Source organism: Thermobia domestica, chromosome 15, assembly GCF_964235325.1.
Source record: "Thermobia domestica chromosome 15, izTheDome1.hap1.1, whole genome shotgun sequence".
Classification (NCBI taxonomy): Eukaryota; Metazoa; Arthropoda; class Insecta; order Zygentoma; family Lepismatidae; genus Thermobia; species Thermobia domestica.
The window spans coordinates 184,035,347-184,057,273 of NC_137468.1; the positions used below are offsets into that span (position 1 = coordinate 184,035,347).

The 21,927-nt window shown below is 36.5% G+C and overlaps 3 protein-coding genes across 3 annotated transcripts; all 3 read right to left on the reverse strand.

Moving 5' to 3' along the window:
• Window positions 1-16,063: 16,063 nt before the first annotated feature.
• Window positions 16,064-16,597, reverse strand: LOC145671749 (uncharacterized). Its single transcript, XM_081740954.1, has one exon. The coding sequence runs from the start codon at window positions 16,595-16,597 to the stop codon at window positions 16,064-16,066; it is 534 nt and encodes a 177-aa protein (XP_081597080.1).
• Window positions 16,598-16,860: 263 nt separating this feature from the next.
• On the reverse strand, window positions 16,861-18,219 carry LOC145671750 (uncharacterized). The gene has a single exon (XM_081740955.1). The coding sequence runs from the start codon at window positions 18,217-18,219 to the stop codon at window positions 16,861-16,863; it is 1,359 nt and encodes a 452-aa protein (XP_081597081.1).
• Window positions 18,220-18,252: 33 nt separating this feature from the next.
• On the reverse strand, window positions 18,253-21,285 carry LOC145671751 (uncharacterized). Its single transcript, XM_081740956.1, has one exon. It carries the CDS (start codon window positions 21,283-21,285, stop codon window positions 18,253-18,255), a length of 3,033 nt encoding a protein of 1,010 aa, XP_081597082.1.
• Between the last annotated feature and the right edge of the window lie 642 nt (window positions 21,286-21,927).

Below are 21,927 nucleotides of genomic sequence, written 5' to 3' on the forward strand. Positions count from 1 at the left end.
GAGAGGCATCTCCATGGTTGCTGTATTACGTCTGGTATATCTGGTATTTAATATACGTGGTTTGCTATATTATGTATACATTGTCGTGAGTCAGGGGGCCATCCCTCCCTTCCCATCGGACGCCCATGGAAAGAGGGTGTTCACCACGTAAGGATATCAAAGAAATCTAAAAACACGGTGTATTCGAAGAAATTATTACACAAGTTACAAATCTCTCGCAGGACTTAACAGTTCGTCTAGTTATAAGGGATTATTTCAGATTGATATACGACAAGCTTTTATGTATACGTCTAAACAAGGGAGGAAGGCAAATTAAGCAATTAGTTTACGTTTTAGTAGCTTACAATAGGGAGGAAAGTAGTTTAAAGAGTTTGTTTACCTTTTAGATTGTTTAGAGTGAACTGCATTGTAATTGGTGGGATTGGTTGAGAATAGCCAATCAAACGTAAGGGATCTCAAAAGCTGTCTTTTATCATTGACATTTCTTCCCATTTTATTCAGTGTCTTAGGAAGTCAAAAAAGTAGATAGTTGGCGAAACTGTTACACGTTTAAGTTTTCCAAAATAAAATATATTACTGTGCTTAGTGAGTAATTAGATTTGAAGCAAATTAAGTACAGAAAACAGAGCTTTTGAAGAAAGGGGATATTACAACTGGATTTTCAATAATTACATAGGAATATACTTTTCATGGAAATATCCCTGTTGTCTCGTTAAGTTATTTGATATGTTTTATGTCAAATCTAACTCAAAATTAAAATAAGGTTTATTTACACTCATAGTAGAGGAAAAATATATTTGACGAACACAATCACTGGCACGTACATATTTCATACCAAGGTTGTTCGGGCGTTAATAACGCCAGAGGCAAACATATTTTACGAGAGGGAATCGTATCATCTTCCACCATCTCAATATAAATGAATCGGTCGCTCATAGGACAGATAACAGTTCCTGTCGCTAATAGGACTGTCGCTTCTGGGACTAATTCATTATTATATTAACTTGTCTGTCCATCTGCCCGTCTTAACTCCTTTATATATTTACCCTGTCTGTTCATCTGTCCGTCTTAACTTCTTTATATATTTACCCTGTGTGTCCATCTGTCCGTCTTAACTGCTTTATATATTTACCCTGTCTGTCAATCTGTCTATCCAAACTCCTATATATATTCACCCTGTCTGTCTTTGTGTCCGTCCGTTCTGGAACAAAAGAATCTCAAGAACTACTTCATGAATCACCATCAATTTTTTGTAGTTTATAAAGGGACGAAATTTAGGAGTGGTTTTGATTCGAAAATATGGCCAACCATGTACTCTTATGCGCAGGGTAGAGGTCTGCACGGGTCGGAATTGTTGGGCCCGGCCCGGCCAGACCCGGCCTGTGAATTTACAACGTGAGGCCCGACCCGAGTCCGAAATACGTTTTAGCATTTAGACCCGAGCCCGGCCCGAGCTCGTGTGATAATCAAACGAGCCCGAAATAAGCCCGAATTACAGAAACAATAATTAACACAAAATTGTATTTTTAGTTACAGCAATTAGATGTTTAATTTTGCAGTTGTGTTTTAAAAGCTCTCCAGAAAGAACGGTGCAATATATATCGCTGTACAGTATATTTACAAAGTTAGGTCCGAAACGGCCCGAGAAGTATGGTTGTATAATTGAAAACTTACGGCGAAGTGACATATACTTTGTACGCACGAGCCCGCGCAGACATCTAACGCAGGGTTAATATAGGTGACTTATTCCTTAGTAATATACAACCTTACTGTACCTAGGAGTTAAGTTGGTTGCATATTATGTAGTTACTTTTAATAGTATAACCAAACTTCTTCACGTGGTGTACACATGACAGTTCTACCTATTAGATTTATAATAGATTTTTCTCAAAAACTTGGAGGATCTACACACATTCGTTTCATTTTGTTCAGCAAGATAGATCTATCAACTGGTATATACCTGATCTTTATTGTAAACTTCTTTTCAGTCTTATGAGAAGAATTTTGTTGAATTAATTGTTTTGAAGATAAACTAATTGTCATCTATCATCTCAGAACATAACTACTGCCCAATTGTAACAAAACTTACGTCCGGGTGTTGTACTGTTTAACCTTTCTTTACGTCATGTCTTGGTGTTCGTGGGTTCTGAACAGGAATACTGGACTAATGAATAAGTAATACGACAGCTAAAAGCACTAAAGCTCTGTTCAAAAGGACCTTAGTAGTAATATTAAATATGCTAGCTTCAATAATTTATTTCTACTGCGAAGTGCACTGACATCAGCTGAAAAATCTAAATGAAAAAGGCAGTGACAGACACAACTTTAAGGCTAGCTGTGTATAAAATGTTGAGCGTGTTCTTAGGTTGTAGATGTCAGTGCCAAATTGTGGAACTGTGTTAGGTTGCTTTGAAATACTGTCGTTTGTTTTCTGTGATTATAATGAATAGTTAAAGAGTTCCTCTCTTCAGACGTCCCTAATGTATATTTAGTCTTCTACCATTACACTTACAGTAACATCAGGATTCGCAATAAATAAATTAACCTCTTTCTGCACCTTCCGAAGATATATTCCTAGTAATATTGTTTGATTCCTGTTTGCATTGCGTTTTTGGGAAGAAACTTTCCCTGTTGTTCTTGTGTAGTGAAGCAAACAGGAAAGACAACAAAACACATAAAGTTTTGTTACACACTTTGTTGTGTGTCATTGTGTCGTCACAAATAACACAATTGAGCGGCTCAGGGGGGACACAATGATGCTTCACATGTTCTAACTTTCAAACAAACTGGAGAACAAAGTTCAGCATTCCAGGACAATGTAATACAATGACATAGAGTATACCAAACAATCTTCCAGCATTTCCGTATTGTTCGCTTATCCGATCTCACCCTATTCAAACTGGGAAACGAAACGCACTTTCTTATTACTCATAAAGTGTTTGGCTACTTGAAGCCTTCAGCGCCTATTTTGTCTCTTAAATACATTACTTACAAGTCATTAACAGACGAAAACCGTATGTGAACGAAGATTAAACAATCGTGAACAAACGATCTGCATAGTGTATTTTAGATTCTCGAAATTAGGTTTTGCTATGTGAAATTGCATCGTCTATTTTGGTTTTGGTGTAAATAGTTTATAAATCGTGAACAAACGATTTTCGTGATTTATTTTTGATTTCCGAAATTTATTTAGGAAATAGAAGTTAGCACTGCCCATTTTTATTATTATTAATTATTTATAAATCATGAACAAATGAAAATTTTATCAGAACAATCGTGAGCAAACGATAAACAAACGATCTGCATTGTTTACTTTCCATTTCCGAAATCTTTCAGATACATGAAGTTGGCACTGTCCATTTTGTTTTTGGTATAAATTGTTTACAAATCGTGAACAAATAACAATTGTAGGGGAAACTATACAGTCGTGGGCACTCTGATAGTGATGGGCACCTATGCCAATTATTTTCAAGTAATAAGAGTCTGAGCGCTTATAGCGAGCTATTGACGATTTTCAAATGTTGGTACGCCTTTCTTCTTTACGCTCACAGTTTGTCAATTGTCTTCCTTCTTTCGTGTGTGTGGCGCGGTGTAGAAAGGTGCGCGATGTGAAACGTTGTGATGGTTGTTGTTCATTTCTAAAGAATTCTTTTAATCAGATAGGTGTACTGATTAGGTTTTGTTTCATTATAAATCAATTGGAAATTAAAATTTTGTGTTTTGAGTGATTATTAAACGATAAGAGCACTTCATGCTAATGAGATGTAAGTCTAAATGAGTTTTGCTCTCAAATCATGAGGTGCTCACCACTGTATTTTAATTTAATGGAACATGACAGTGATGGGCACCTAGTGCCCATAACTATATTTTACTATATGAATTTTTTTGTCGTTATTTTAAGCCTAAAGTGCATTTCAGGCTGTTGTGTTTCTTGCTCGAAAATTTCATGAAATTTAAAGGTTATTTAACAGTGATGGGCCCAGTGCCCATTACTGTAAACTCACTATGCCCATCACTGTATGGTTATATTGAATTAAGCCACGGCCTCCTTTGTTATACAATCAGAGACCTTGAATGTGGCAACTGCGCAAATCGGCCTGCCACAGAATATCTACCTTCAACAGTTGGCAGTCCACAGACTATTTCCCTACCATTTTAGCAAGGATCCTTCCTTTCTCTAGACATTAATGCAGAGAATTTGGGCAGCCGGCTGTGCTGGGTGGATAGTCTGTGGAAGGCAAAAAGGCCTGTTGCCATTTCAAGACTGGCCTGTATAACAATAAAGGCGGCCGTGATTAAGCATAACAATAGAACTAGGCTTATTTTATACATACCACTTTCTAGAAAAAATGTACAAGGGAGTGTATAACTACGATCTCGGTATAGGGCCCATTATAATCAGATTACTTAAGTAGGTTTAAGTTTCTCATGTATCTGATTACATTTAATTTTAGGGAAAAGGAGGAAATCTGCACTCTTACCAATATGAAAGGAAGGTTTCGATGCTTCGACTCAGCTAGACCTAGATCATGATCCCAAAAAAGAACAAGAAGGGGAAGCACTGCACAAACGTCAGTGTGCGTTGGAAGTCCGAAGCCTCTTTTTTTCATATTGCTAAGTGTACAGTTTTTCCTTGAAAATTAATAACAAGGCCTATTCATATTTATCACATATGATTACATTTAAAATATAGCTAAAGTCCTTGCGCTAGGAGAAACACCAGTGACTTACGTTGTGGCCATGTAAGTAGGCCCCTACTTACACGTGAAGTTTTGGAGTATGAAATAGGCCTAGTTGCTTTTTAAGATGAATTCTGTGATGTAATGGCCAGTGTCTATCGGTGATTTTTGCATTGATGCCTCGCATGTGATTACTCAGCACATCATTTGCCACTGCTGTTAATACCGGCTTTTAAGAAACTACTCACAGCGTTTTCACTCAGGTAGCTGCCCAAGTTAGTTTGCGGCGCTGAGAGAGGACTTAATTATTTCCAATATTATGTAAATACAATTTAAATGCAATCAAGTTTTCGTGATTTGACTTATGAGAAGTTTTGTGATTTACTTCGGCCCGAGAATGTAACCAAATAAAACAGTTTACAGATAAAGGTGCAAATGGTCATGAAGAAAAGTGTGAAGATTTTCGCCTTCTCTGTAAAATATTTGGAGAATTTTCTAAAGATGAAACGCTCATAAAAATCCACACAAATGATGAGTTGCCGGCAGATGAAGCCTCAAACTCACCACGATTACAACAGACTGAAAGTGCTTTAGCAGAACAACTTGAGGAAGCAAGCACTTCTCTACAAGTTGAGGTGACACCAGAAGAGCAAAACGGAACTACTGACCGGAATAAAATTATTCCAATCAAGAAATCAGATATGCCGCTTTTTTAAGGACTGTTTGGTATGGCCAGAAACGCCAAAGCGGAAAGGTCGCAATATTCAAAGATTCCCATTTGTAATAACATCAGATAAATGGAAAGAGCTGCACAAAGAGAAAAGAAATACAAAAGAAAAACAAGAGATGAAGAAAGAGGAGAGAAAGAGGAAAAGAGAAGTTAAACAGTCAGGTCCAGCTGGAAAAGTAGAAAAAAGACACGAAGATACTCCTAGTGTTAATCTATTTTCTTCTGAATGCACAGGTATAACTGGAGCTGATGTGGAGAAATTACCTTCTGGCCCTCCGGCTGAACGAGTGCCTTTTGGCGAACTGCAAGAGAACAAAAATTAGGGAGTTCATTCTTCTTCAGCATCCAAAGAAGATTCAAACATATTGAAAGTGAGGGTGTTGGAAAACAGTACGGAACAATTAGAAAACCGTCCTTTTTCACTTTCTGGATTGTGTAACCAGTGTGGTGAGAGTGTAGGATCTCGTTTACCAGGAATGAACTGCAAACGCTATGGACACTTTTCATAAAGCTTGCCTTCTTGCTGTGGAGAAGCCTACGATGATGATGTATGTTATTGTATCCAGTGTTTGCAGATCTTAGACGAAACTAAAAGTGACAGCGATAAAACAGAGTGCCTAATTTCATAAGTTCTTAAATTTTTATTAAAATTGTTACTATAAAACCACAAAACGTCAAAACGAGATGCTGTATTATGCATTTATGTAACAAAGTAATGAATCTTGGCATTATTAAATAATTTTAGAAACTTCTGCACAGGTGCCCATAACTGTAATCAAAAGTGCCCAACTCAGTCTCTGTAGGGCCCATCACTATAAAAGTTATAGTACTTTTTTAAAAAATACATTACACGTACCTAACGTTACATTTTAGTCCAATATCATATTTATTTTGAAGCCCATACTGTAACAATATTATTTGACAAATATTAGACACATATGGCCAAACGTATAAAAGTTATAAATTAATTACTAAAAAAATGCCTTAAGGTGCCCACGACTGTATAGTTTCCCCTAGTTAACAATTATGAACAAACGATGAACAAATTACCTGCAAAATCTGTTTTATTTTTGATTTCCGAAAATGGTTTCTCCCAGGTTGACGCACGTAACGATAAAGGAAAATTTAGTCGTTGAAACTGTATTAGAAAAGGATTTGCTGAAATTCGTTTTCATCGCATATTTTGTATCAATGTGTGTGTGTGTGTGTCTGTGTAAGTTCATGTAAAAACGCTTTTCCATCATTTTTTAAAGCCTAATTTGGTTTCAGTTTGCAAATTTTTTCGAAAATAATTTTGATTTTTGAGTCTGGCAACCACACAGATCATATTTTGAACCGGCAATACTGATATGCAGCTTTGTTAACTTGCCTTGCACTATTTCCAATCAAACGCAATATGTAATGCATAGAGCCTGTGGACCACAGACTGAGTTATCCTATTTTTCAACTTAAAAACAAAAGTGATCCATACATCTTTTATTTGGATCACATTTACGCGTACAATTACTAACATGAAATTATTTAGATAATAACATCATTTCTTGGTTTCGGATTCAAGTGCTTCCCCTAAGCTACATTACTGTTTATAATAACACTGGTCGACATTTTTTCAAAAGTTGAGCGATGTTTTGAAATGAATAGGTAACTTGGAATATATTTTTAATGCTGATTTCAAAAATAAAATCAGTTTCTCTCTATCACGTCACATTTTTTTCACAAATCGTTAAAACATATTAGCATCAGCAGGTGTATTGTTTTATTACTATAAGGGACTTAACGAAACATATTACATATTAAGTTCAGGCATTTCTCACAATTTTTGTACAGTTCTTAAATGTATGCGACATGCCACAAGATTGTAAAATTAATGTAAATGTACATTTTCATTTACACCTACATACAAAATCACAAATACATTACGTCACTTAGCGTCAAACTTCATTCGCTTCGATTTCCTGACATCGCTGACACTCGACACGGGAACATCCCTTTTCAACATCCAGCAATAATCTGCCATCATGTTAACGTTCCATCTCCCCTGGTATCTCCTTTCTACCTCTGCTATGTTTTTATGAAATCTCTCCCCCACGCTCCTCACTGTAGTCTCCGAGATTACGTGGAAAGAAATCAAGATGGGAGTTGAGGAAATGTAAATTTAGGTTCATTTTTCTTCCAAGTTTACATCAATTTTCCAAAAGGTTTTTCATGTAATGTTCATAGTTCTTATGTTTTTCATTTCCCAGGAAATGGGCAACTACCAGTTTGAAACTAACCCAGGCCTCCCTTTCAGTTTCTGTCATTATTTGCTCAAATTCGCGGTCAAGCATCAACTTTCTTATTTGAGGGCCAACAAAAATGCCTTCTTTCAGTTTCCCATCACTTATTGCTGGAAATTTACTTGCATTGTATTTAAAACATTTCTCATCCGTGTTTAATGGTTTAACGAACTGTTTCATGATTCCTAACTTAATGTGAAATGGAGGGAGTAGTATTTTAGACGATGGCACCAATTGCTGTTGTGTCACATTCTTCTTTCCTGGAGAGAGAGACTTTCTACGTGGCCACATTTTCACTTTCCAATGATTCTCCCTGTCCCGATTGTCCCATTCACACAAAAAGCAGGGAAATTTTGTGTTCCCGGATTGGAGACCTAACAACAACGCTATCACTTTAAAATCGCCACATAATGACCAACCATGTTCTTCATATTTCACTTTTACGAACATAAGTCTCAACGTTTCATACGTTTTCTTCAAGAACACAGAATATGCTACGGGAATCGATGGTAATACATTACCGTTGCTCAGCAAAACACCTTTCAAGCTGGCCTTCGATGCATCAATAAAGAATCTCCATTCTGTTGCATTGTATGCAATACCATAGAATTCTATCACTTTTCTTACGTTGTTGCAATACACTAAATTTTCTTCTTCAGTGAGGTATGGTAGAAGTTTTTTCTCTCGGTGCCTGTACCATGAAAAATGTGTTTCAGGAGACAAGAGACAATTTTTCTTCAACCGGGAACCAAGAAGTTGGGCACTCTCTTTTGGTAAATTTAAATCTCTCACAAGATCATTAAGTTCATGTTGTGTAAGTGGCTTTGGAGTGCTAGTACTCGTACTAGGATACAATGCATCACCATCACGCTGTTCTAATTCTACCTCAACTTCACTGTCACTAGAACAACTTTCGACAATAGTAGGTACACATGGTACAGGTATATCTGGCCCATGAGCTAAAGGTCTGATTACTGATTGTATGTTGTTTGGATAGTTCACCTTACTTTTGTTCTTAGCACTAAAACCACTAACGTTAACAGCACAGAAATAGCAGTCTTCAACATGATTTTTTGGTTCACGCCATACCATTGGGATTCCAAACGGCAGGTCTTTCTTCTTGCCACATGTCCACAATCGCAAAGCCTCCACAAAAGTCTTGCAAACTGTATTTGGGGCCCACATTTTGTCCTGGTAACCTAATTTCATTTCAAAATATGCATTGTATGCATCCTTCACAAATTTTGTTACACGTTGTCTTTGTCTCTTCACTACATAACATCCGCAAATGTAACAAAAAATGTCTGGAGAGTTCACACATTTTCTAGATGACATTGTTTCACTGTTTCAAAGCAACAAACCGCAGAAAAACTTGATCAAAACAGCGTATCCCAGAGCTGTGTATACATAAATTGTTTACGTGACACTTACCGTGATTTCTTACATTAAGTGATATGATACATGAAAAAATGCACTTTATTACATCAGTTAATGAGACTAGCTATAACAGCAAAAAATTACGTATTTTTTTTTAAGAATTTACAACAAAACTTTGAATGTCTAAATTATCCATTATTGTAATATTATGCGCCCTGCCGTCTACCGGGTAAAAATAGAAAAACTGTGGGTGATGGGAACAAAAGAAACATAGTTTTGGGATCAGTATCAAAATAGTTGTTCAAAATAGAAATTAGTTTCCAGACATCAAAACCCATGTCGACAAGTGTAATTGTAACAAATAAATATAAATGAACCACGAAACTTACACACAAAATAATCCATGAAGCCTGTTGCAGCTTTTTTCTTATCAATGTGCACTGGGGCTGCTCGAGAACGGCCTCCTGGGAGTGGGGAGGCAGAAATCACTGTTACTTTCTGTTACATTAGTTTTATTTATGAAGAGACCTGGTCTTTTGCAGCACTGGTGCCTGTGTCGCTAGGGAAATGGCCGAACAACTGTTCACCCCTATCCGCCTGGATCCACCAGAGTTTGCACAACAGATTATAACCAGGTATATCTCTTAACTAGGTTCATGGGAAGAATACATTCTAAACAGTGATTTATGGCAAATATGGAATACTTTACAAATTTATTTTTATAAATTTCTAAGTTCACCTTTTTGAGATTAGATTAAACCTTCCCCCTTAATAACAATGACATTTTTGTTTTTAATTCGTACGGAAAAGAGTTAATTAGAAAGAAATTATTTAGTATTTCTCGTCTTTAAATGCATTCTAAGATATAGTATCATATACTGGGAGGGTATCAAAGCTTCATGGGTGCAGCTGTTCCAGTAGGCCACCAAGCTTCAGCTATAGGACATTTTTCTTATGCTAAAACCTAGTCTATTTAACCTGTCTCTGTTTTCATAAATGTACTTGATAGACAAAGCAACATCGCATAGCAAAAAGGAGAAATGTAAACTAATACCATTAGTAAAATATCCTCTGTTGAAAAGAATTATGCCAGGACCTTTTCATATTACTGCCATTTGTGGATATACTTACTCCACTATTAAGCCCTTGCGTTCCACAGACATCCAAGTGGATGTCATAAAATACTCCGTTGAAAAATACCAGTATCATCTATGGGGATGTCATTAAATACTCCGTTGAAAAATACCAGTGACATCTTTGGGGATATCATAAAATACTCCATTGCAAAATACCAGTGACATCTATGAGGATGTCATAAACTACTCCGTTCCAAAATACCTGTGGCATCTATGAGGATGTCATAAAATACTCCGTTGCAAAATACCAGTGACATCTTTGGGGATGTCATAAAATACTCCGTTGCAAAATACCAGTGACATCTATGGGAATGTCATAAAATACTCCCTTGCAAAATACCAGTGACATCTATTGGGAATGTCATAAAATACTCCCTTGCAAAATACCAGTGACATCTATGGGAATGTCATAAAATACTCCGTTGCAAAATACCAGTGACATCTATGGGGATGTCATAAAATACTCCGTTGCAAAATACCAGTGACATCCACAAGGATGTCATGAAAACGTATTCCTTATTAAGGTCGTATTAATCCTGGAGATGGTGAATTTTTTTAGTGAATGCAAGGCACGATTTAGTTCTGCTATTTCTCGTTAGGTAAAAGCACCTTACTGACAGGAAAGATAAAAAAGGCAGTAGATGTCAGGCCTAAGGGAGTATTCCATTACAACACACGTGTGTTTGTTTTCACGATAAACAATTAGCAACTTCGATATCTATTTCGAGATCAGGAAAGGAGGAACTTTGTCTTTGATCTCCACTCAGTGTTGCCAACCAGACCTGTATCCAGGGGGTTTAGGGGGACCGCCCTCCCTAAATTTTCCCTGCCCCCCCAAATTTTCACGGTAGGTTTGCAATGAACTATAATATGATGATAAATCATAATATGGTTGGATTGTCCCCCGTAACTTCAACCAGGCCCCCCCCTTACCTTTTTGAGCTAGCTACGGTCTGCTGCTAACTTGAAGCAGCATAAAATCCCTTCAGAACATCAAAATTTTCCTTTACAGTCCAGATGCTCTACAATGCAAATAATTATTTTATTAGTAACGTGAATTCTCTCCTCGTGTGTGCGCAATAACTATCCCCTATATAACGGTCTACAAAGTCTTTTGACAGTAAATGGAAACCTGGTATTACAGCACGTACATAGGAAAATCACACCTGGAACGCAAGGGGCTAAGAAATAGATCTGACAAGGGAACATTCCGATTTAGTGATTTCAATTGCTGAAAATGATTGCTAGCACTGGATTCAGCACCAAAAGAAACAGGAAAACATGGTGTTTAGTGGTAAACCTTATACAGAATGGGAGATAAGTGAGGGCAAAGTGTGTAGATAGAACGTAGAAAATGTTTAGAAATGCTGTGTTAATTTTGAAACAAGTAGAAGAATTGAGGTCAAATGTTAGATATGAAGGATGCATGTAGAGGTGCACTAAATAGAATTAATGTGAATGATGGGAACATCTGAAAAGCCGCAATGTTGGAATTAGCGCTAGAAGAATGTACGGGAAAAGAGAAAAATATATCACACGACCCCTTCCCCTATATTCTTTCTGCGCTAATTCCAACATGGCGGCTTTACAGATGTCCCCCTGGATCCATATTACGCCTAATCAGTGCAGCCCTATATGCATTCCTCATATACAACATTTGACCTTGAGCCCTCCACTCGTTTCAAAGTTAACAAATGGCATTTCTAGACATTTTCTACGTTCTATCCTCGCACTTTGCCCTCACTTATCTCCCACCCTGTCTGCCACTAAGCACTCTCTTTTTCTGTACCGTATTTCTTTTGGTGCGGAATCCAGTGCTATAGTGTTGCCAAAATGTCTTGAGCAGTGGCAAAAATGCGAACTAAAGCTCCACTCTCGACACATCCACGCGTTGAGCCAATAAGGATTCAGTTGCTGCTAAGCGAGAGAGCTTTGCAGCCGTCTACGCGGAAGGGAGTTGAATTCCTTCAGCCAATAGCAGCGCTTGGAACGAAAGACTACGTGTCAAGTCAATGTGGTGTATCTATAGAATCATTTTCAGCAATTGAATTCACCAAATCGGAATGTTCCTTTGTCGGCTGTATGCACGAGCAGTTGTGTAACGAAGGATTGCTTTAAAAGTTTACCAAGATTTAGTGTGGAAATAATCCAGCGTGTGAAAGAATAGATTCAAAGCATCCGACGGTTCATCATCCGATAAAAGCACAGGACACGACAGGAGGAGAGAAGAGTGAGATATTGTGTCATTAAGGAAGAAAAATGATATTTACTCACTTTTCACTGTTTCAGAAACACTGATAATTTGGAACACAATTAATTATAATCTTCCACACGTTTATCATAATTCTGGAATATCAATTTTAAAAAAAAAAATTAAGCATCATATATCTTTTAACAATCGGGAAAAATCTTGAAGTTTTAGCCACTTTGCTCTGACGAGAATAGAACATAAAGAAGTTATTTTTAGAAATAATCTAGTCTAGAAATTTCTGATTATTTGCAATCACACGAGGGTTGTTTAAAATGACAAGTTTTTAATGTATTGATATCTTATGGGACTGTCAGAGTTTCATAATGGTGTCCGAAAGGATGCTAACTTAAGCAAACAGAACCCTGGATAAGTTAGGATGTTTAAAGTTTCTATTTTTACAACATCCACTGAAAAGTTTTCTTCATCATTGAAAAGTTACACTAAAAGTTTTGCCATCCATTGGTCTTCATAGAATCAAGTTTGAAAAATTCCTTGAAGAAAGTTGTAGTATAGTGCTGAAACGTAAGTTTATTAGTTAAGCGTTTACGAACCATCGGGACTTTATTCATTATCGGATTTTGGATAGAGCTTAATTTGCGAAGTTTTTCTGAAGAACTTTGTTACTTTCTTGTTTCTTTTCAATATTCACATTTTTGTTTTCAGTTTTCTCAAAACAATTCTCAAAATGGGTCGCTGGGTTAGAGTGGATCATGGTGGGTTGGAGGGTCAGAGTAGTTCACGGTGGGTTCTGGGTCGCAATGGGTCATGTCCTGTTGGGCCGCGACCCACTGACCCACTCTATCTCTATTAGTAGTGCCCATTCGGATATTGATTATTTATATTATATATTTACAAAAGAACATTTTTTTTCTATTTTGTAAATCTTTTTAATTATTAGATTGACAATACTGTTTAATTATTTTACCTGTCAATACATTATATAACATGGCAATAAATATATTCAACAATTCCACATTTGCCTATTTGCATATTATAGGTTAACATGATAAATAAATTTAATAAAGATCCTCAAATTATATGAAATAAATATTTCAACGAAATGAAATGAAATATAGATCACGCCATGTTAGATGGTTACACCTGAAACATTTTATATTGCGTTACATTAAGTTTGAAGTTCTGTTTTCTCTTGATAGTAATATGCACTCCAGATCCCCATAAGGTACAATCCGCGGCAAAAAACCTGCAACATGAGGATGTAAGTTTATTGTGATACTACACCTAACAGCACAGCGAATGAACATAACGTCTAAGTGGAACGAATCATGCCAGGATAAACCTTGTCCTCCTCCCGTGCACACTTATTTTGGAGCAAAAGACTTCGTCATTTCACAATAAACTTATATGCTCATGTTGCAGGTTTTTTGCCGCGGATTGTACCAGTAAATGCACTAGTGGCATAGATGATTTCTTTAATGCAAAATGGACGTTACATGACCAAAACTGGTGTTTATAGATTAAGGGACAAAAAGAATTGACTGGTACCTACAACATAGCATAACATTTCTTTTTTCTTTTTTTTTTCTTTTTTTTTTTTTTTTTTTACAATGAAAGGATTATTATAATTTCTTTTCATCTTTTGATACCAATATTATTTTTATAGCAGATACGACTGTTAGTTTTTTTTACAAAGTTGATTGCAGCAACAAACACGTGTTTTGCCTAATCACAGCCGAAAACTTACATATTGATGAGTTTTTGACAGCTAATATATTCTCTGTTCGTGCAGTAATTATATTAATCTTTCATCTTTACATGAAAATGCATACGATGTTTTTTAACACCATGTTTTTAATATAAAAATTCTTGTAAAAAATACGAAAAATACTTTTCAAGCAGATTATTTTTCCAAGCATAAAATTTATTTATATATAACACAAAAGGAACTATTTATGCTGGAAGTTATCCGCAAGGTCATCATTAAATACGTTTAAACAGGCTGAGTCTCTTATATGAATTATCCAACATCCAAATGGGCGAATTTTGTTAACTAAATTTTCCCATTTACTTTGTTTTCAGAATTGTAAGCAAAATTTACAAATTATCTTTCACACTGTATATATATATATTGTCTATTGTTTTAATTTGCAACATCCTTTTGCATTTAAAATGCGAAAATACTTACGAGAGTTTTACCAAAAGTAAGGCTCCCATATTTTTTACCAATAGAAAACATTGTTTATTGTTATTAATTTATACATCGTTCGAAAACTTCCACTGTTGTCTATTTTTCAACATAGTCTCCATTTTTTCAGGTCGTTCAGTGTTCGCTTGGCAGCCGTCAGAGATGAAAGTGTTGATCTCCGCTCCCGCCAAGTGCGAGGTTCGAGCTGTAATCGGTTTCTACACGCTTGGAAGTTACCGATCCTCTTCCCCAAGCTTAAGGAACACTTAGGTGTCAAAGGCTTCGAGAGCGACGATGAAGTCCGAGCAGAGGTCACACGCTTCCTCAACGGATTGGTGGGAAACTTCTTCGACTTGAGAATACAAAAGCTGGAGCACCGTCTTCAAAAGTGTGTTGAAGAAAATGGAGACTATGTTGAAAAATAGACAACAGTGTAAGCTTTCAAACGATGTATAAATTAATAAAAATAAAGAACGTTTTCTATTGGTAAAAAATATGGGAACCTTATTTTTGGTACAACCCTCGTAGTTTTATTTTCTAGGCTTTATTGTAGGCTTAGCTTGACCGCAGATTGTATATTTGAACCACGGTTTGTCATACTAAGTTTATTTGGGCATTGCTTGATTTAAACTTATATTCATAATACCCACTATGGGTTGTTTCACTGTATGCATCGTCACTAGTGCGTTATAATCAGCTGATGACCTACATTTTGATTGAATTAAATTGCAATCATTGTTTATCCTTGTGTGCAATTTATGTTAGCTGCTATAGCACAAATACTTGAGAGAAAAAGCAGTATTAAGGTCTACATTATTCCGCTTAGTTTTAATATTAATGTTTTTTTACAACTTACGCACTGTTTTGAAAATTTTGTTTTACTGCTTTTAATACGAAAGATTTTACTTTTGCCAGGTACAAAAATTTTTGGATAGCATTTTTGCATCTTAGAAACACCCGCTTCACACTTTGTTGGAGGACCATTTGCTGCTTGTACAGAAAATATTGTTTTATTTACCATAGACGCTGATTGATAATAAAGTGAAAAAATCTGTGTTGAAATTTGTATTTAAACTGCACTAAATTACAAGTATCTTCACCACTTCTACAAATGTACGTAAAACACTTTTGCCTTTGAAAGAGCCACAAAATAGACATACCACAACACTGGCGTATTAGCATGAATATTATAGTTTAATGTTTCTGAAATGTATATTAAACACTACTGTTTAATGAGTAAAAAGAAGCACAAGGAAAGAACTACATCAGGTAGTTCAAGTTTGACTTGACCAACAACACTGCCATCTATCTGACAAACATAAATTCTGCTATGACGTAAGCAAAAACAAAAGAAGATAATAATGCAATAAAAATGAAATATACAAACATTAAATGATTATCAAACATACTCCCCCCCCCCCCCGTTGGAATACAAAGTATCCAACCGAGCATGAATTATAAAAGAAAATTAACTGTTCACAGTGCCTTCATTCGGAAGAGGAACTAACTTTGATAATGACCTCTTATAAGTCCCAGTCTTTGTACGAACTGATACTACATGCACTAATCCATCCTTGCCTGGAAATACTTCTTCAACAATTCCTAACTTCCAAGAAAGTGGAGGTAAGTTGTCTTCTTTCAACAGGACGAGCGTTCCAGATTTAATATTGGGTTGAACTGATGTCCATTTTTGACGCTGCTGTAAACTATGAAGATAATCTTGTGACCATTTCTTCCAAATATGCTGTTGGCACCTCTGGATTCGTTGCCAATGACTCAAGCGATTTTCAACAGTACTAGTTAAATCTGGTTCAGGAAAAGATGTAATAGGGCCACCAACTAAAAAATGGCCTGGAGTAAGATAACTGAAGGTGTAGTACGAATCTGGTAAAGCTATGAGAGGGCGAGAATTAAGACAAGCTTCTATTTGACAGAGAAGCGTTAAGAATTCTTCGTATGTTAAAACGGCATTGCCAGCTACTCTTCGAAGATGGTACTTCATAGACTTGACAGCACTCTCCCATACTCCACCAAATGAAGGACTGCACGGAGGCGAAAATTTCCATTCGAAATTTTCCTCTGCTGCAAAAGCCTGAATCCTGTCGCTGAACTCCTTTCCTTGGAATAGAAGGTATAATTCTTTGAGCTCATTTTTCGCTCCCTGATATGTAGTGGCATTGTCACTGGTGATTGTCACGCATTTTCCTCTTCTGGATGTGAATCGACGAAGAGCTGCTATGAAAGCCTCTGATGTGAGATCAGTAACTAATTCCAAGTGAATGGCTCTTGTAGACAAACATGTGAAAACTGCGACGTAGCATTTTCTTGTGTTCTTGTTTCTTGAAGAGCCCAATTTAATGTGTCAACGCCAATATGAGTAAATGCCTTACTTGGACGCATTGTGGATGGTAATTGTCCCATTAATTGTTGTGCTACTGAGACCTTAAAACGGTAGCATGTATTGCAATGATGTATTACATGCTTTATAGTTTGTCGGATTTTAGGTATCCAATATCTTTCTCGAATTGAAGACATAAGCAATTGAGGACCGGCGTGCATTAATCTTCTGAGCTCGTGTTCAATTAAAAGACGAGTGAAATGGCTTTTAGGATGTAAAATTATTTGATGCTTATTATTAAATTCAAGATCACTATTTTCTAATCTACCACTTACTCGAACAATATTTTTCTTATCTAAAAAAGGATGCAATGTTCGCAACGAACTCTGCTTAGAAACTTGCTTCTCACGTTGAAGATCCTTGATATCTTGTGAAAAGTATGACTGCTGTGTCATCCTAACACAGATCTGTGTAGCATCTTGAATATCAGACGCTAAAAGTGATCCACAGTGTTTGTTTTTGGGATTTCTTGCGTTGTGAATAAATCTTTTACATAATGCTATGACTCTTAACAGTCGAGTGAGTTTCGAAAATCTTAAGAGAATTTCTTCAGTTTTAACTTGAGAGAGTAATGTATTAGTAAATGATTTTGGACATTCTTCTGGAATATCTTCAAAATCCTGCGTGTCGTCTGGCAACGAAGAAGGCCAATAAGTAGCTTCTTGCTGCAACCAAACTGGTCCATGCCACCAAAGTTGATTCTGCTGAATGACTTTAGAGTCAATTCCTCTTGAAATGAGATCTGCGGGATTATCTCTCGATAGAACATGTTTCCAATCGCTTACATGTGTTAATTCCTGAATCTGTGATACACGGTTTGCTACAAACGGTTTCCAACGATGGGCTGGCGATGCTAACCAAGCTAAAACTATTTGAGAATCTGTCCACAGATGAATGCTAGATACTGTTAGTCTCAATGTTGCTAAAGTTTTGTTTATAAGTTTCGCAAGAAGAACTGCAGAACATAGCTCTAATCTTGGCAAAGTAGTCCTTTTAATAGGTGCAACCTTTGACTTTGAACATAACAAATGACTAACAGTGGATCCGTTGGTATTAGTAGATCTAACATACACACAACAACCATAAGCCTTTTCTGAGGAATCTGCAAAACCATGTATTTGAATTTCTTTAACGTTTCCTGGCACTAATACAAATCTTGGAATTTGCACATCACTGAGCAATGGCAGTTGCAAATAAAGTTTGTTCCACTGATAAGTTAATTCCATGGGAAGAAGATCGTCCCATGCTATGTTTACTAATCATAATTGCTGAAGAAATAATTTATACTTAATAACTACTGGAGACAACCATCCAGCAGGGTCAAATATTTTTGCAATGATACTAGCAACACTGCGTTTCGTAGTTTGTTGGGAGGAAGGATTCTCACTCGTATTAACTAAGCTAACATTAATGAAAAATGTGACAAAGGTGGGATTCCATGAAATTCCTAACGTCTTGATACCTTCCGTGTGAAAGTGAATAAGTCTCTGAGTTTCTTTTAACGTTTCAGGAATGGAGTTTAACACGGTGACGTCATTGGAGCACCATTTCCTCAAAACAAATCCTCCCCTTTGTAGTAACCTTGTCAAGTCACTATATATCTGAAGTGCACCTTGAACACTATCAGATCCCCCTACATAATCGTCAATATAGAAATCACGTTCTAGTGCTTCACAAGCACTGGGAAAGTTAACTGCTTCATCTTGTGCTAACTGCCGCAAGCACCTTGTAGCAAGAAACGAACTTGAAGATAATCCATACGTTACTGTATCAAGACTGTAAACAAATATGGGGTCATGATTAGATTTTCTCCATAAAATGGATTGAAGAGGTTGATCATTTGGATGCATAGCTACTGCCCGACACATTTTAGCAATATCAGTAACAAGAGCCACTTGATGAGTACGAAATCGAAGTACAATGGAAACCAAATCTTCTTGTACTGTAGGACCTACCATTTGTATGCTATTCAGTGTTTCTCCGCTTGTGGAGGGGCAAGATCCATCAAATACAACACGCAATTTAGTTGTGCTTGAATCCTTAAGTACACAATGGTGAGGTATGAAGTATCCAACTACACTGTCCTTAGCCACTTCACTTAACGTACCAATAGGATGCATATGGCCTAATTGTTCATACTCATCCATAAAGGCTATATAGTCTTGTTTCAGTTGAGGTTCACGATTCAATTTGCGTTCAAGTTGACAAAACCGTGTGAGAGCTATCTGTAATGAATCACCAAGCGTGACCTTGTCCTTCTTTAACGGGAGACGAACCACATAACGTCCGCTTGAGTCACGAGTAGTATTATTCTTAAAATGCTGTTCACAAGCTACTTCTTCAGGGGACAATAACTTCGTATGGAATTCCTCCAATTCCCAAAAACGCCGAAGTTGTTGGCTGAGATTGTTTTCGGATCTGATGAAGAATGTTAACGCTGAGTTTCTGGCTTGTGTATTGGGAATTTTCCCTACTATCACCCATCCTAGTTCAGTGTTTTGAAGTACTGGATAAGAGCCAGGTCTAGTCCTTCTTTCTGGTTTTAGAATGTTAAAAAACACATCACACCCTAACAGAATATCTATTTTTGAAGGTGTATTAAAGCTTGGGTCTGCTAGATTGATGCCCGTAGGGATGCCCCATGTCTTGCAATCAATCTTTTCCGTTGGCATCAAGTTAGTTATGTTCGGAAGAACCGAACACGTAACTTGAATGGTGAAGTCATTTATTGTTGACTTCATTTGAATGTTAACACAAAAGTTTGCTGCTGATGTTGAGTTATTTACTCCTTGAATTGGCACGTGATGTTTGATTTTCTTCAAACGATGACGCTGAACAAAATCTTCAGTAATAAAACTCCTTTGGGAAGCTGCATCTAAAAGTGACCGACAGTTGGCCCAATTTCCCGCACTGCCCTTGACCTTCACAATTGCCGTAGCAAGTAAAGTCTGTGACGAACTCTGTTGCTTGACCGAACAATACGATGCTTGAGGTGTACCGTAGCTATTGCTAGGGGATGAAATTCCGATATCTGGAGACACCATACCACTGCTGGTACTATTTGAATGCTGAGTATGTACTGACGCTTCGTCACCCTTCGATACAGTTCTGTCTGTATGAAGCAAAGTATTATGTTTAGCATTGCAATGTCTACATGTTCTAGACTTGCACTGAGATGAATTATGATCTTCACTACGCAAACAGTTAAAGCAAATGTTTTCTTTACGCAAGTGTTTATACTTCTGATTGATTGGAGCACTTTTGAATAACTCACAAGTAAACAGAGGATGTTTACCAGCTTTACAAAATTTACAATCAGTCTTAACGGTGGCTAAATAAGATTTGAACACAGGTGAATGCTTGTCACTATGCTTTTTAACACTAACAGATAATTTGGTCTGTTTATTACTTTCACTTGGTAACGGTTTAGCTTTCTCGAGCGCTTGAAGCCTATGTTCTAGAAAATTAAATAACTCACTAACAGTACTGAAATCTGAACCCTTGCACTGTAACTCAAATGCTCTCCTAGTTTCCTGATCAAATTTACCAAAGAAATGTTGTACTAATATTACGTCACTCAGATTAACATTTTCAACAAGTGTATTAAGCGCTGACACAGACGTCATAGCTGTATTCAAGAAATTACGCAACTCTTGAGCATTTTCTTTCGTTACTGAACGAATGTGAAGAATTTCATTAACATGAGATGCAGCTAATAACCTTTTATTATAATACCTTTCATTTAATTGTTCCCAAGCTATAGAGTAATTAGCTTCAGTAATTGGTAAGCTTTGGATAAGGTTTAATGCTTCATTACGAAGTGAAGCACGTAAATATTGATATTTTTGAATAGCTGATATATCAGAATTATTGTGAATCAATGAAAGAAAGGTGTCCCTAAATGATATCCACTTTGTATAATCACCGTGAAATACTGGTAAATCAATAGTCGGTAACTTTACACTGGATGTGATACGTGAATTACATTTCGGATCTTTAAATTCGGTAGTATTATGAGCATTAATGATAGCTTGCATGCGAGATTTTACATCAAAATAAGTTTCTTCAATAGCTGCACGCGCATCTTCCTGTTCGCTATCACCTGATAGTAACTCAATGTCATTTAAAATAAATTCTAATTTAGACCACACAGTTTGCAGCTGTTCTAGGCGAGTGTTAATTGTTTCAATACTATGTTTTTGACTGTCAAATTGATTGACAAACGAGCATATTCGTGTTAGTTGACCTTTGTAAACTGCTCTTTGTTTTACAAGCTGAGATAATTCAGCCATGATGCCAACTACTTACAATTAAAATAAACAAAATAATAGAAGCAAATGAAACAAAATAAAGTTACACACACAGTAAATTTTAACTTGGAGTTGGCAACCCTGTTACTTTGCGATGACGAATGCAAGCATGACATTCATGCATTGGTATCAAAGTATAAATTTTGAGCTTCTTGCTAGGCCCAAATGCATTAACTTCAACACGTCGTCCAGCTGGACTTGAAACACATAAACATTGTACACCTTGTCTCAAAAAGGTTGAGCGCATTCTTTATTGGTGTTTTGAGGCAAAAATTTTCAAAGTCCAACTTCGGGTATCTTCGGGAAATAGTAAACCAGGTTCGAACCTCCAAGCCAGCCTTTGTAATCGGGAAAAAGTTTGCAGATGTGTTTTTCTTCTTTTAAATATAATAAGACTTGTTATCAAGTGTTGAAAAAAAGCAACATTGATTGAAATACTTAATGACACAATATTTCGAAACTTTGTATTAATGTCACCACATGCTTGTTTGTCATTTAGCTCTCCATACGTAATGGAACATTTAGATATGTAAACGAATCTTTCCATATGTAAAAGAATGCTCAAAGTTAAGACATAGAACATAATTATCACCTAAGTACTAAAATAATAGTCAAAGTAGAACA

Coding starts and splice junctions, on each gene's coding strand:
- LOC145671749 (XM_081740954.1), bottom strand. CDS start 16,597: ATGAAGTACCATCTTCGAAGAGTAGCTGGCAATGCCGTTTTAACATAC.
- LOC145671750 (XM_081740955.1), bottom strand. CDS start 18,219: ATGGAATTAACTTATCAGTGGAACAAACTTTATTTGCAACTGCCATTG.
- LOC145671751 (XM_081740956.1), bottom strand. CDS start 21,285: ATGGCTGAATTATCTCAGCTTGTAAAACAAAGAGCAGTTTACAAAGGT.